The sequence below is a fragment of the Gekko japonicus genome, unplaced genomic scaffold (genome assembly GCF_001447785.1).
Source record: "Gekko japonicus isolate JY-2015 unplaced genomic scaffold, Gekko_japonicus_V1.1 scaffold11, whole genome shotgun sequence".
NCBI lineage: Eukaryota > Metazoa > Chordata > Lepidosauria > Squamata > Gekkonidae > Gekko > Gekko japonicus.
In genome coordinates, this window is record NW_015166418.1 from 3,034,002 (window position 1) to 3,049,195 (window position 15,194).

Below are 15,194 nucleotides of genomic sequence, written 5' to 3' on the forward strand. Positions count from 1 at the left end.
CAGGAAGACCTTCTCATGTACCTTTGACGTACTGGTGCATAGAATCATAGAATCATAGAGTCATAGAGTTGGAAGGGACCTCCAGGGTCATCTAGTCCAACCCCCTGCACAATGCAGGAAATTCACACATACCTCCCCCTCCACACCTGCAGTGACCACTGTTCCATGCCCAGAAGATGACAAAGATGGAGACGGTATCTCCATGCATGCATCCTCAGCTCCCCTTATGTACAGATGAGTGGAGATGTTGTCCTTTAGATATGTAGGGCCTAAGCCATTTTAAGCCTGTCTCGTTTCCTCCTGTAGGTTTAATTGCTTTTTACAATGTATTTGTTACACCATGCTTTTTACTTTTACTTTCAGTTCATTTCACTGATTGTTGTGGACGAACAAAGAGCCTGCTGCATCCTTCAGTATCATGACTCCTCGAGATCACATGAGAAAGATGTCAATCCTTGGGGAACAAGGAAATTTGGAAGACAAACATTTATTCCGGCTGGCAAGCGGCATGGCAGCAGGCGGTAAGCTGGAGTCAAGATGCACAGTTATAGGGAAATGGGGCTTGGTTGGAATTGGGGTTCATGGCCCTAACGTTTCTAGCCATCTCATAATAGATGAATTGAGGGTTGGCTCCTACAAACCATGGGAGAGAAGATATTTCCCTGGATTTCCCCGCAGATCTCCTCTAAGCAGAGGTCATTTCGGGGGGGAACGCAGGGGAACGCAGTTCCCCCGGGTGAGGTGCAGAAGGGCGGGGCACATGATGAAGCCCCGCCCCCTGCTTCCGGCCGCCCCGCTTCCAGCCCTCATTCAGCCAGGAGGAGGCAGGAGAAGGGGGGGGTAAGTTGCTTCCTCCCCGCCTCTCCCCACCCCTGCCTGTCTGGGGCCAGGGAGGGCCTTGGCGGGGCTTCCTCGCACTCCTGCTGGCCTTGCAGGTCCACCGCCGGGCCCCTGATGTCAGGGGGTGTGGCATATGCTAATGAGTTATGCTAATGAGTTCCCCTAGCTCTTTTTCTACGAAATGACCCCTGCCTCTAAGACCCTCCCCCCCAAGTCCAATCTCAGAGGAGTCTCATGTTCTTGAAGCAGGATGCCGGACTAGATGGACCACTGGTCTGATCCAGATGGGCTCTTCTTGTGTTCTTTTATTCTTCTGCAACTTTTCCTTGCAGTTCATAGTACTTAACATTTTATTTCCTAATTACAGAGATGTGTGTGTGTTTGTAGTATCAGATTTATCTATTAATAACACACATGCACAAACATAATGCAAAGAAGCTCTGTGGAACTGAAAAGTTTGCAAATGCCTTCAGTGATTGCGTTGAACCCAATAAAATATATAATTACCTTATATACCTGTTGAATGTTTAGTTATTCAACTTTTCTTTACGTAAGGCGGATGTAGAAGAGTCGGTCACAGTCTGATAATTCTAAGGGGTGGAGGTACTGTTCTGGAAGACTTTTTTGTTTAATGTTTTATTTCTTCTATTGGAAGTCTCCTTAAAGGGATTGTGTGTTTTATGCTAGAATTGCGGCAGCGACAGGAGTTGATCATGAGAAACCAGATGATGGCAGTAAACCCACAGCTAATGGGAGCAGGCCCCCAGAGAATCCAGGCTATTCCCTCACAGTTTGAGCCTCGGTTTGTGGAAAGGTATTCCTCTTTGACATAATCTGTATTACTGAGCATACAGGAAAAATGTAGCCCTCTGCAATCAATGACCCTTGTGCTGTGGTGGCAGCTTCTCCCAAAGCAACGTTTTTAAAAATCTGCTTAGCCAATTGAACCTCCAATGGCCAATCAGAAGCAAAAGCCCCACCAGGCCACACCCCTGCTGTAACTAAATTCCCTGATGTGTAATTTGGCCTCAGAATGTATCTTGTAAGGGACCCACTATGGACTGGAGCCACAGAACTGGAGGATAGTGGTGTGGATTTTCTTTCTTCCACGGGTTCTTTGACTGGAATTGCTGCCACCATCAGCCCCAGTTGCTTTAACTCTGATAAGGAAAAGGGAGGTACACTTAATGTATTGGTCTATTCCCCCTAAAAGCAGCCAAGAGGGGTTGGTAGATTCAGTAAGCAAAATGGCACAGAGTGGACAGTAAAACAGCCTGTTTACCTAAACCATGGCAAGATCCATATTCTCCCTCCCAATCCCAGAACAGCTTTTTGCCACTAAATTACATGCTTTGACATGGTCTCCCAATAATGTAAGTAGCTGGGTCTTCAGTGTTAAAGAACGTGCTTTATGTGGAATATCAGTCCAGTTCTTCTTCTTTTTTTTTAAGGATTCCAGAGGACTAGATTAGGAAAAATTTCTGCCTGAGACCAATACTGGGCTAGGTGGCTCCATTGCCAGATCTGGCATGAGGCAGCTTCATAAGTAATTGGTGTCCAGGAAAATTTTCTACAAATATCCAGGCCTGGATTGGAGACAGGGATGACCTTGGTTACCCTGACTGAGGATCTTCACTAGGGAAGTGACAGTAGCAGTAGCAGTAGGTCTCTCTTGACTAATGTGGACTTCTGGCCACTTTTGATATCATTGACCATGATGCCCTTCTGGAGAGGCCGGTGGCTGGAGTGAGAGCAGGAAGCTCCGTGGTTCCACTCTTACTTGGATGACCAACTTCAGGAAGTTGTGCTGGGGGACTGCTGCTCAACCTGGTGGCACTTATGCTATGGAGTCCTGCAGGGGTCAGTCTCATCCCCCATGCTGTTGAACATGTGCATAAACCCACTTGGAGAGATTGTCCAGAGACATGGAGTAAGATGCCACCTATATGCAGATATTTCTCCCCAGCATCAGAGTTAGAGTTATGAAGGTCTTGAACAAATAAATGCCTAGAGAAGGCAATTAGATGGATGGGAGCCAAGAAACAAATGCGCAATATAGGCAAGACTGTTGGTTGATGACAAAGCAGCCTGAGGACTGAGGAGTCAGACCATTCCTGGAGGGGGCTGTCTATCCCCTTAAGGACCAGGTTTTATAGCTTGGGCTCCTGGCCAGCAGCTGAAGGCTCAGGTCTCCACCGTGGCACACAGTACCTTTTATCAGTGTTTGCTGGTATGCCAGCTACTGGGCTTCACCAAATAGCGCGATCTGTCTGTTTATGGGTATAATGTCAGATGCGGAATGCTGTTTTTATGCTAGTTTTAATGCCCCTTGTTAAATAGTGGGTTCCATGGATGAGTAGGCTCAAGTCTAGTGATCAGCTCAACTTTATTTGTGGTTTCAGCAAGACAAGACTCCTGAGCCTCAGCTCTGTTTAATAGCATGCACTGTCATGCAGTGACAGGCTATTAACATAACATTACTATTTGACTGGTTACTTTCAGAGTCCTGGTAGGCTATTGCTCTTGTGCTCCAAGCTCAGCCAGTCTCTGGTGTGACAGACCTGGAATGATTCAGTCCCAATACATAACACCCCTTGTGGGTTCTTGGCTTGTTTTTTGGTTTATTTTATGGCTGGTTTTAATGTCGATCATTTTTATGGTGTCGCTTTTATGGGCTTAGTATTGCATTGTTTTACCCTGTGAGCCATCGTGATCTGCCCTGCGGAGAGGCAGCACATTCAGTTTCTGAATAAATACATAAAATAGCCCTTTTGAGTACTGAAAGTACACATTGCGAAATGCAACAACTTCTTGCATACGTTAACTGCATACTTTTAACTAGATTCTCTGGCCTCCCGATCTAGAGATCTGTTGCCTTCCACCGAGATGCTAGCACCAGCGGACCCAAGACAAATTCATGTTGCTTCCCATCTTGGTCAGTCGATTCCACAACATGCCAATATGCCAAATCTATTATCCAGTCGTGTTTACCAAGGGCCAGGTAAGAGCCAGGTTCATGAATTCTAGACATTGGCAGTGTAAAAACAGGGTGGTTACCAATGTTCCCTCTAAGCTGTGGGGTCTTGTGAGCAAAAATTCTACTTTGTGAGCTACTGGCATTAAAGTTGTGAGCAAGAGATTTGGCTGCTGGATAAACTAGTTTGCTCTGGAGCCATCCTTTCTGAGCCAAGACAAAAATGTGTGAGCCAGAGGCTCAAAAACTGTGAGCTAGCTCACACTAACTCAGCTTAGAGAGAACACTGGTGGTTACTACTGGTTCCCTACAGTGTTTCAGCTAATGAGAGCAATGAATATATTCTCCCTTGTAATGTGCTGTTCATAGGGGGACTGGCTCCACATGGCTCCATTGTGCAAGAAATACATGTGCTGGAACAGAAGGGCATGCTCATGTGCTCTTCACCACTGCACCTAAAGTCATGAATGTGAACTAGAATTACACACACCTACATGAGTATCCTCCTGCCAACCTAGCAGTTCGAAAGCAAGAAATTGCAAGTAGATAAATAGGTACCACTTTGGTGGGAAGGTAACAGCGTTCCGTGAGCCTTGGTGTTTAGTCATGCCGGCCACATGACCACGGAAACGTCTTCAGACAGTGCTGGCTCTTCGGCTTTGAAACTGAGATGAGCACCGCAACCCTAGAGTCAGATTCAACTGGCTTTCGAGCAAGGGGACCTGTACCTTTACCTTTTACATGAGTATCAGTGCAGTCTATAATGGTACCTTTGTGTTTCCTGACAGAAAACTGCCATTACACTGCCATCTATAGGTGGCAGTGATACTATACATCTTAACTTTTCCAATGGGTTGGGAAACGAAAGTGATCAGTTTATCAGTAATCAAAGCCAGGGTCACGGTATCACTTCATCCATACGCTAGAAATTCTTCAACAGGCACAGAAAACTTCCAGACCATAAATGCATCTTTCCCATTGCCCTTCGCTTATCACTGGTGCAATATTAACTGTTCAGCTATGCTTCTGGGTGGCCTAAACTCTATGATGATGACACTAGGAGTCCATAAGAAACCAAATATCCATGGCAACTCATCACTTGCCAGCTCTGGGTTGGGAAACCCCTACAGATTTTGGCGGTGGAGCCCGAGGAGGGTGGCGTTTGGGGAGGGCCCTCAGAAAGGTATAATGCCAGAGCCCCCCCCCCCCCAAGCAGCCATTTTCTCAAGGGGAACTAATCTTAGTCGTCTGGAGATCCATTGTAATAGTGGGAGATCTCCAGGTGCCACCTGGAAGTTGGGGACCTTAGCAACTCATCATCCCTGCAGTTACATACTATCCAGAGCTCGTGATTTGCTTCTCCTGTTTTTGTGCATTTTTGTGCATTGATCTACATGTCCACCATGACTTCTTTACCCATCTGCTTTTTTCAAAGGCTATAGTTTCCTCCAGCCAGAGCAGATAGAAGCTGTGACCAGAAGGCAGGAACTGGTTCAGAAACAAAATATGGCCAGGTAAAATAAATGCAACCTGTATCCTAGAATTCAAAGCTGATATAACCAGGCAAAGAGTATATCCTGGTTTAGCCGCTGATATATTTCTTTCTTTACTGTTCTTCTATTTGAGACAGATGAATCTGTCTTATACTGAGTCAGGCCATTAGCCTATCAAAGTCAGTATTATCTGACTGGCAGCAACCCTCTATGGTCTCAGAGGTCTTTTACATCACCTGCTGCCTGACCCTTTTAACTGGAGACGCTTGGGTCAGTATTGAGCCTGGCACTTTCTGCATGCAAAGCTGTTGCTTTAGCACTGAGCTACAGGGTAGACTGTTTGATAAATAACTATTTCCCTGCAATGAAAGGGGTCACAGACTTACAGAGAGCCAGCTTGGTGCAGTGGTTTAGACTGGTGGACTCTAATCTGGAGAACTGAGTTTGATTCCCCACTCCTCCACATGCAGCCAGCTGGGTGACCTTGGGCCAGTCACAGTTCTTTTAGAGCTGTTCTCTCAAGAGCTCTCTCAGCCCCACCTGCCTCACAGGGTGTCTGTTGTGGGGAGAGGAAGGGAAGGAGACAGTAAGCCACTCTGAGACTCTGAGTGAAGGGCGGGATCTTCTCCTCCTCCTCTGTCACACATATTGTTGTTGGTAGTGAAAAGTGTTGTCAAGTCGCAGCTGACGTGGTGACCCCATAACGGTTTTCAAGGCAAAAGATGTTTGGAGGTGGTTCTCTGTTGCCTTCCTCCATGTCATGACCCTGGTATTCCTTGGAGACCTCCCATCCAAATACTAGCCAGGGCCGACTGTGCTTAGCTTCTGAGATCTGACGAAAGCAGGCTAGCCTGGGCTACCCAGGTCAGGAGTTACACATATTTTGCTACATATAGCAATATTCAAAAGATTTCCCCACCCCTGCCCATGGCAGACAGAGGAAATGGCCAACATGAGGAGACAGTGTCAGGGGAAATGACTATGTGGATGGGAAAATGCCAGGGCTCTTTTTGTAGAAAAAGCCCAGCAGGAACTCATTAGCATAATAGGCCACACCCAACAGTAGGAACTCATTAGCATATTGGGCCACACCCCTGACAGCACAGCTCATTAGCACATTAGGACACACCCCCATGTTACCAGAAGTGTGGTCATCCAGCCACACCCACCTTTCCCTTCTTATTCTGTTTACCTTGTCTGTTGTCAAAACCCAGGGCCTTTTTTTGTAGCAGGGACTCCTTTGCATGTTAGGCCACACACCCCTACTGTAGCCAATCCTAATGAGTTCCTGCTGTTGGGTGTGGCCTATTATGCTAATGAGCTCCTGCTGGGCGTGGCCAGCTTGGGAGCCAGCTGGAACTCCGTTCCTGTGCGTTCCTGCCCAAAAATAGCCCTGGGGAAATCTAAACGTTCCTACCCCCATGCCAGCCAGCCAGGTTTCACTGCAATCTTTCCCCAAAACCTCTCAGCAAAGCAGGTATGAGAAAATCAGAGAAAAGCTGAAGAAACTCTGGGATGTGCACAAGTGCACCATGAGAGTACGGGGGGAAAGTGCTTCCCATTAGCATTGAACCTGGGCAGTTAGCGAGGGCTGCCAATTCCGAGTTGGGAAATCCCTAGAGATTCCGGGGCAGAGCCTGGGGAGGGGAGGGAGCTCAACGGGGATGTGAATGCCATAGAGGCCACCCTCCAAAGAGGCCATTTTCCCCAGGGGGAAGTCAATCTCTGTGGTCGGGAGATCAGCTGGAATTCCTGAACTCCAGGCTCCACAGGGAGATTGGCAACCCCCAAAACACCCATGTGGAAATGGCCACCTCGGCTTACGCCTCTCCTCTTCCTTCTGCCCTTCCCCTTGCTTAGGATGGAGATGGAAATGAATGCCCTTTTCCAGCAAAAAGAAATAGAAAAAGCTCACCGCAAGGGGCTGCTGGGCTTGGAAGGCCCTTTCCTGTACCACAGCATCCCAGCTAGCCCAGTGGCTTTCCGTGGAAGGCACAGAGTCCCTGAAGGCCACGTTCCGAACGACTTGTATGTCCACCGAGCGACCCTTGATGAGCTTCACGGCAACACTATGCTGATGGCCACCAGCCCATACCCACCTGTGGGCACCCTGCAAAGGGAGCGAGGCCGCCGGCCGGGCAGGAGGGCCGGGAATCACAAAGCTGCCGAGGGTACTGCCGGCGGGACCAAGAGCCAAGCCGAAGAGAAGGGCCTGGATCTGGCCTCTGCCACTGCCGAGGAGGAGAAGGAGGACAAAAAAGAAGCCGAGGCGGAAATGCTGAACAAACATGAACCCAGCAAAGCACACTTGGAGCCATGCGCTGCAGCGGCCAAGGACGGCAAGGAATATGAACACGGCCTGAGAAAGGCAGCGGTTGGCCATGACATGCCCAGCGAAGCTAATGGATGCAGCAATGGGAATGAGAAAGATCCTGCCAATCCTTGCACAGCCTTTGAAGAAAAGTATGCATATCCATCGGCATTCACATTCTCTGCTCTGCCGTATGGCTTCTCGGTACCCACCAATCCGCTGCTACCCTCCAGTAAGTTAAGACTTTGCAGGCCGTTTGCATCATGCCGATGGGAGAAACCCAAGGCTTGGTTTCAGTAAAGAAGGATACGTTGAAGGTTTGCTGTGTTATGACTGATTATACAGAGGGTTGCAGTACTGATGGCCCTTTAAAAATCCCAGGTGGAAGTTCTGACATGTTTAGATCTGTTTTTTAAATGAAGAGCATTATGATGCCGGTAGGAGAGCTGCGGTGGCTCAAGTGGTTAAGACGCTGAACTGCAGGCTGTGGAAGGTCAGTAGTTCAGCAGTTCGAGACCCGAGTTGCCGCATGATGGAGTGAGCTCCCATCTCTAGTTCCAGCTCCTGCCAACCTAGCAGTTCAAAAGCAAGAAATTGCAAGTAGATAAATAGGTACCACTGCGGTGGGAAGGTAACAGCGTTCCGTGCGCCTTGGTGTTTAGTCATGCCGGCCACATGACCACGGAAACGTCTTCGGACAGCGTTGGCTCTTCGGCTTGGAAACGGAGATGAGCACTGCAACCCTAGAGTTGGACTCGACTGGCTTTCGAGGAAGGGAACCTTTACCTTTACCTTTAGGAGAGCTGTAGATGAGCGTGTCTGCGTGCACATGGGTGGCATCACAACTGGAAATGTGCAGGAAAGTAAAACTGGCTGTGGAGGAGACAAAAGCTTTGCCACCTCAGTCGTGGAGCCCTTTGTAGGCAATGCCTGCATATTTTCAAGTAGCAGAAACATAAGGGCTAGAAATTTCATTTTTAAAAAAGTATGTTACATTTTTCAGGAATCCAAATTCTGTGCCAAACTACATTTTATACTGAAAATATGTGTAATGTAACTTCAGGAGCTTGTTTTCTTCTTCAGAATGGGGACATTTGCAGTAGAAAAAAGGGGGACTGTATGGGGGGGGGGGGGAAAGGCAGGAGGGGAAAGGGGAAATCATCCCTTTCCGAGCATGGTTTGCTGAGGACCAGCAGGTGGTGGAGTTGCGTTACTTGCAGTTGCTATATACTGTCTAGTTCAGTTCTCAGTGCATCAAGGAGATGTACATTAAAGTTTATAAAATTGCCAGCCACTGAATGCAGGACTGTCTTTTTAAAATTCCTGTAGGTGCTTCCAGCCTGATTCTGAATGGAGAAGACGTACCACCCATTGAAGATATTCGCAAATGGGCCACTGAAGATGTTTACAATTTTATCATCAGCCTTCCAGGGTGTTCAGACTATGCACAGGTAGCCCTAATCACTAGATGTTTATTTAAACTTTGGAAAGGGGATGTCTCTGTGACTTGAAATGCTGAAAAGATGGGAGTGTGTTTCAGCTAACGTCAAATACATTTAGCAGGGCCATCCTAAGCAGACTAAAACCCTACTAAGCACAGTGGCTTCAATGGGCTCAGAATGGTATAACTCTGCTTAGAGTGAGCCAGTTTGGTTAGTGGTTAAGACTGGCGGACTCTAATCTGGAGAACTGGGTTCGATTCCCCACTCCTCCACATGGAGGGGGGGGGGAAGAGAGAGAGACGGTTGTAAATGGACATTTCTGAAAGACTTTATTTTTTAAGCGTACAGGCCTGTTGTGGGAGATATCCATGAGCATCTAAGTGATTAAACAGCATAAAGCGATTTTCAGAGCCGGGGAGAAAGCGATTTTATATTGAAAATAAAGCGTTAAAATGGAGGACACTCCAAAAAAGTTGGCGAAAACAACTCCGAGAAGAAGGGAAGTAGACGTTATTGCACTTATAGCAGAAGCCACCAAGCCGATTCTGGAGCAACTTGTTGGTATTAACCATCAGCTTGCCAAGATAAATCAATAATTTGTGTCCCGGCAGCTCCAGTTGGCAATGATACCAGAAAAAATGGAACTGAGGGCTTTTAAAGCGAAAGAGATGGACACTAAATTAAACAGCGATTTCAACAAGAAAAGGAGGGAAAGTACAAGAGAAACAGGAAAGATTTACAAGGACTTAACTCCTTCCTTGCAAGTGTTCTCAGAAAGTGTCACCTTAAATCCTGCTGAGAGAAAAGAGCTTGAATTTATTTATTTTTATAAATGCGTCAGAGAGACATCCCTCTCTCAGCACGATTCAGTCGCTTAAGAGGTTGGGGGGGGGGATTTCGCTTCAAAGTATCGGTTTATAATCATTTCTCTCTCCCCCCCTCTCCGCTTATGTAAATGCATCTGAGAGGCGTCCCTCTCTCAGCACAGTTCCGATCGCTCAAAATGTTTTTCCTTTGGGGGGGGGGATTTTCTCTTCTGAAGACAATTCACTCATTTTAACTCACAGCTCACTCCTTAACTCACAGTTCATTGTTGGTCTTTATCTTGACCACGCTCTTGATCGTTCCTCCGCTAGATCTCCTGCGCTTGACCGGATCAACACAGCTTATGGCCTCGCTGAGAGGACGCAATCACCGGGAGGGACCGTCAGGGTGGAGGGGAGCCTCCATCTCCCTGCAAGTAGCAGGAAAAGAGGCTCACCCTCAAAAGCCCTATGGCCTGGGAGTTCCCCCCAAACCCCCGTGGAGGTGCCGATCCAGCGGCACCTCTCCCCCCCGCTGCTGTGTGGCACGCCTTCCCAGAGAGCTGAGAAAGGCGTCCGCCATTGCTGTGCTGTAGACCCCGCCCCCTCGTATATGTTTCATTCTCCTACTGAAATTGATGGAATGTAAATGTGCTTAACCCTGGCTGGATAGGGCCCTGAAAGAGGTGCATATTTAGTATGAAATGAAATTAATAAATAACCTGAAAACCATTTCCAAATATGTACCACTCATATGAATGCCAAATATGTGCCACTCATGTGAATGAATAGGGTCAAGAACAGCTATACCATTATTATGTGTATAGATTCAGGTAGGTAGCCAGGTTGGTCTGAAGCAACTGAACAAAGTTTGAGTCCAGTGGCACCTTTAAGACCAACAATTTTAATTCTGGGTATAATCTTTTATGTGCACACACACTTCTTCAGATACATGCACACGAAAGCTTACACCTTGAATAAAACTTTCTTGGTCTTAAAGGTGCCATTGGACTCAAACTTTGTTCTATTATTATGTGTATACTTGCATTGTACACATTTCCTGAGATCACCCAAGTCCTAGCTATCATATGCAGGGAAACAAGGACTCCATTCCTGTCTGAAAGGATGATACTCTCATCACCATATTAAACTGCCTTACAGTGAGTCAGACTGACCATCAAGGTCAGTATTAGCTACTCAGACTGGCAGCAGCTGTCTGGGATCTCAGGCAGAGATTTTTCACATCATCTACTGTCAGATTCTTTAAACTAGAGAAGCCGAGGATTGAACATGGGATCTTCTGTATGCCAAGTAAATGCTCTACCTGAGTCACAGTCAATGTTCCCACTAAGCTGTGGAGTCTTGTGAGCAAAAATTCTACTTTGTGAGCTACTGGCATTAAACATGTGAGCATGCAATTTGGCTACTGCATAAATTACTTTGCTCTGGAGCCCTCCTTCCTGGGCTAGGGCAAAAATGTGTGAGCTGGAGGCTAAAAAACTGTGAGCTAGCTCACACTAGCTCAGCTTAGAGGGAACACTGGTCACAGTCCCTCTCCAAATTCATGGAACAAACATAATTTGAGATCAAAGGTATGGAATGCACCCTTGGAATACTGTTCAGCTACCTTATCTGTATATTTTAACCTTGTTTTGAAAGACAAAGGCAGAAGTAAAATTATTCCCTTTGTTTATTCAGCCCAATCTGCTTTTGCTCCCCTTTGGGCTTGTTGCTACAATGTGGAAAAGCTGAATAATATCCACTACGGCTTCTTTGTTGTTTAAGGTATTCAAAGATCACGCCATTGATGGAGAAACCCTACCACTGCTCACAGAAGAACATCTTTTGGACACAATGGGATTAAAACTTGGACCTGCACTGAAGATTCGGTCTCAGGTAAAGCGAACAGATGCATTCAAGCACACAGTAATAAGGGAGTAAGTAAAGGTAAAGGTTCCCTTGCTCGAAAGCCAGTCAAATCCGACTCTAGGGTTGCGGTGCTCATCTCCGTTTCAAAGCCGAAGAGCCAGCGCTGTCCGAAGACGTTTCCGTGGTCATGTGGCGCACGGAACGCTGTTACCTTCCCACCGAAGTGGTACCTATTTATCTACTTGCAATTTCTTGCTTTCGAACTGCTAGGTTGGCAGGAGCTGGAACTAGAGATGGGAGCTCACTCCATCATGCGGCACCCGGGTCTCGAACTGCTGAGCTACTGACCTTCCACAGCCTGCAGTTCAGCGGCTTAACCACTTGAGCCACTGCAGCTCCTTATAATAAGGGAGTACATAGCTGAATTTGTATTAACATTCTCATTATGATTCTTACTACTAATGTATCTTCAGGCTGTGCTGTCTACCTGTCTCCTAAGAAGAGACAGGTAGGTCACTTTCTTTAGTGCTTTTTTAATGCACAGATGTGCTTCTACAAGTCACTGTGAGGTACAAAAGTGTGATTGGAGACAGACAAATATGTATGTTCAGGGTGGTGAAAACCAGTGAGGATTGTGAGGCACTCCAAAGGGATCTGTCAAGGATGGGCAAGTGGGCGTCAACATGGCAAATGTGGCCAAGTGCAAGGTGATGCACATTGGAGCCAAAAATCCTAAAATTTTTATCTATTTGTTTAACTTTCGGCTTATATACCGCTCAAACCCCGAAGGGTCTCTGAGCGGTTTACATATGATTTATAGTACCTATCTAGGGCCACATTAACAGGGGAAGTGACTACCTACCAGCACCCACGCAGCAGGGCAAGCTCTTGTTGTTTTGTTATTTCGGCTCTTATTCTAGCAAGCTTTGGATGTGGATGTTATTCCGGCGTTCTCCCTCCTGGCGCTTTGGAGCTGGTCTTAGTTCAGCAGCTTCCTCCTAAATATAAATACACATTGATGGGGTCTGAACTGGCAGAGACTGATCAAGAGAGAGATCTTGGAGTTGTAGTAGATAACTCACTGAAAATGTCGAGACAGTGTGTGACTGCAATAAAGAAGGCCAATCCTATGATGGGGATTATTAGGAAAGGTATTGAAAACAGATCAGCCAATATCATAATGCCCCTATATAAATCAATGGTGCGACCTCATTTGGAATACTGTGTGCAGTTCTGGTCACCACACCTTAAAAAGGATATTATAGCTTTGGAAAAAGTGCAGAAAAGGGCAACTCGAATGATTAAAGGGTTGGAACACTTTCCCTATGAGGAAAGGTTAAAGCGCTTAGGGCTCTTTAGCTTGGAGAAAGGAAGACTGAGGGGAGACATGATTGAGGTTTATAAGATTATGCATGGGATAGAGCAGGTAGAGAAAGAGGTACTTTTCTCCCTTTCTCACAATACAAGAACTCGTGGGCACTCCATGAAATTGCTGAGCGGGCGGGTTAGAACGGATAAAAGGAAGTACTTCTTCACCCAAAGAGTGATTAACACATGGAATTCACTGCCACAGGAAGTGGTGGCGGCTACAAGCATGGACGGCTTCAAAAGGGAATTAGATAAGCATATGGAGCAGAGGTCCATCAGTGGCTATTAGCCACAAGGTATAGATAGGGACTCTGGGGCAAGTGATGCTCTGTCTTCTTGGTGCTTGGGGGGGTCAACAGAGGGAGGGTTTCTAATGTCCTTGCCCCACTGGTGGACCTCCTGATGGCACTGGTATTTCTGGGCACTGTGTGACACAGAGTGTTGGACTGGATGGGCCTTTGGCCTGATCCAACATTGGTGTCTCTTATGTTCTTATGTCTTCTGGAAAAGATAAGGATGCTGCTAAAAATCTTGGAATATCTTAGCAATGTCCACATCTATTTATTAGAACTACGGTATATAAATTACTTATTGTTGTTTTTATTCTCTCTGTAAGCCGCCCTGAGCTGGCCGTGGCTGGGTAGGGTGGGGTATAAATGTAATAATAAATAAATATAAATAAATATCTGAAAAATGGATTACAGTCAGAACTTTACTGAACAAGAGTTGATTCAAACCACACCCATATTTATCATAGAAGTTCTAAGTCAAAGCAGAAATACTCTGCCATTCAGGAGCAGTAAAAAATCTTCTTATCTGATTATTATTCTGATGCTTCGCTGTTTGGTTTCATTTCCTTGGGCACCAGGAGATGCAGGAGGGAAATAGTGATTCAGCAAGTATGTACCTGTCCAGGATCATTCCCGTAGGTGTTGTAGAAGGGTGGGAGATTCAGGACAGACAAAAAGAAGTATTTCTTCACACAGTGTATACACAGTTTGGGGAACTCACTGGCACAGGATGTGGTCATAGTCGCCAATTTACAGAGCTTTAAAATGGGGAGTGGTGTGGGGTGCATTCGGTTTCACCTATAAGCTCTGAATTTCATGCACTCTCTTTAGTCCTGACAAAGAACCAGTTCCTAAATGTAAGCATTTCTCTAATAAAGCATCACTGCCAAGAGTGTTGTGGAGAGTGTCTTAACTGGGAATCTGACACTCATAGTCAATCCCATGACTCTCTGCTCCCAAAAGGGCAGTGCCTATCAGGAAGGAATACAGAATCCTGCCCCCTCCCCTGCTAGGAACTGTATGCACTTCAGTAGAAGTAGTAGAAGTGCAGCTAGCTCAGATTTGGAGGGGAAAGGACCAGTGCAAGGCATCCCTGATTATTTTGCTACCCAGGCTCCAATTTGCTCCCATGGAAGCACTTGGATCAACCAGAGCCAGAAGGCTCTGAAGACAGATCCCCATTAGCTCTGTGGATAATCTGCTACCAGATTCACCTGTATGGTTAAACTGGGCATCTGGTCCAATTGACATATTTGAAATAGTAATTGCTGTGATTGCTTGCCTCTCTCCAAAGGTGTCCCGGCGCCTGGGCAGCATGTTCTACATGATGAATCTTCCTTTGTCTGTGTCCGCATCATCCGCTACAGGCAAGCCTTCTGATCCTCCCCAAGAGATGGCATCTCCTCTTCACTGCAACAGTACTGGTGACGTTCTGGGCAGCCCTTGCTCTCAGGATCCAGAGACTTCAAAGACAGCGGAGCAGATCGCTGCAGAAAGCAGAGAAAATCCACCAGACTTAGGTGGAGCTCAGAGCGATTTCCAGATGATCAGCTATCAGAAAAACTGAAGTTATTCAGACAGCAGAACTTCAAATATAACAAAGGACCTCAATGGATACCGAACACACTTCTGAAAGTTGGAAATGTAAAATGACCACTGTTGAATACAGGATATTAAAATATTTTTTAAAAAAGAATTTAAATGCATTCATCTGTGCAATTAATTATAAATGCCATTCTTTCAGTAAACATAAATGCATTAAAGCATACATTTAAGGGATAGGTGGTCAAAGTCAAGGCCTGCA

The 15,194-nt window shown here is 46.3% G+C and overlaps 1 protein-coding gene across 1 annotated transcript; it reads left to right on the top strand.

Annotated features, from left to right (window-relative positions):
• Positions 1-418: 418 nt before the first annotated feature.
• SAMD7 (sterile alpha motif domain containing 7) lies at positions 419-14,957 on the top strand. The gene is made up of 8 exons (XM_015411583.1): positions 419-521; positions 1,528-1,654; positions 3,705-3,841; positions 5,250-5,328; positions 7,168-7,850; positions 8,948-9,069; positions 11,649-11,759; positions 14,685-14,957. Exons 1-8 carry the CDS (start codon positions 419-421, stop codon positions 14,955-14,957), a joined length of 1,635 nt encoding a protein of 544 aa, XP_015267069.1.
• Positions 14,958-15,194: the final 237 nt, after the last annotated feature.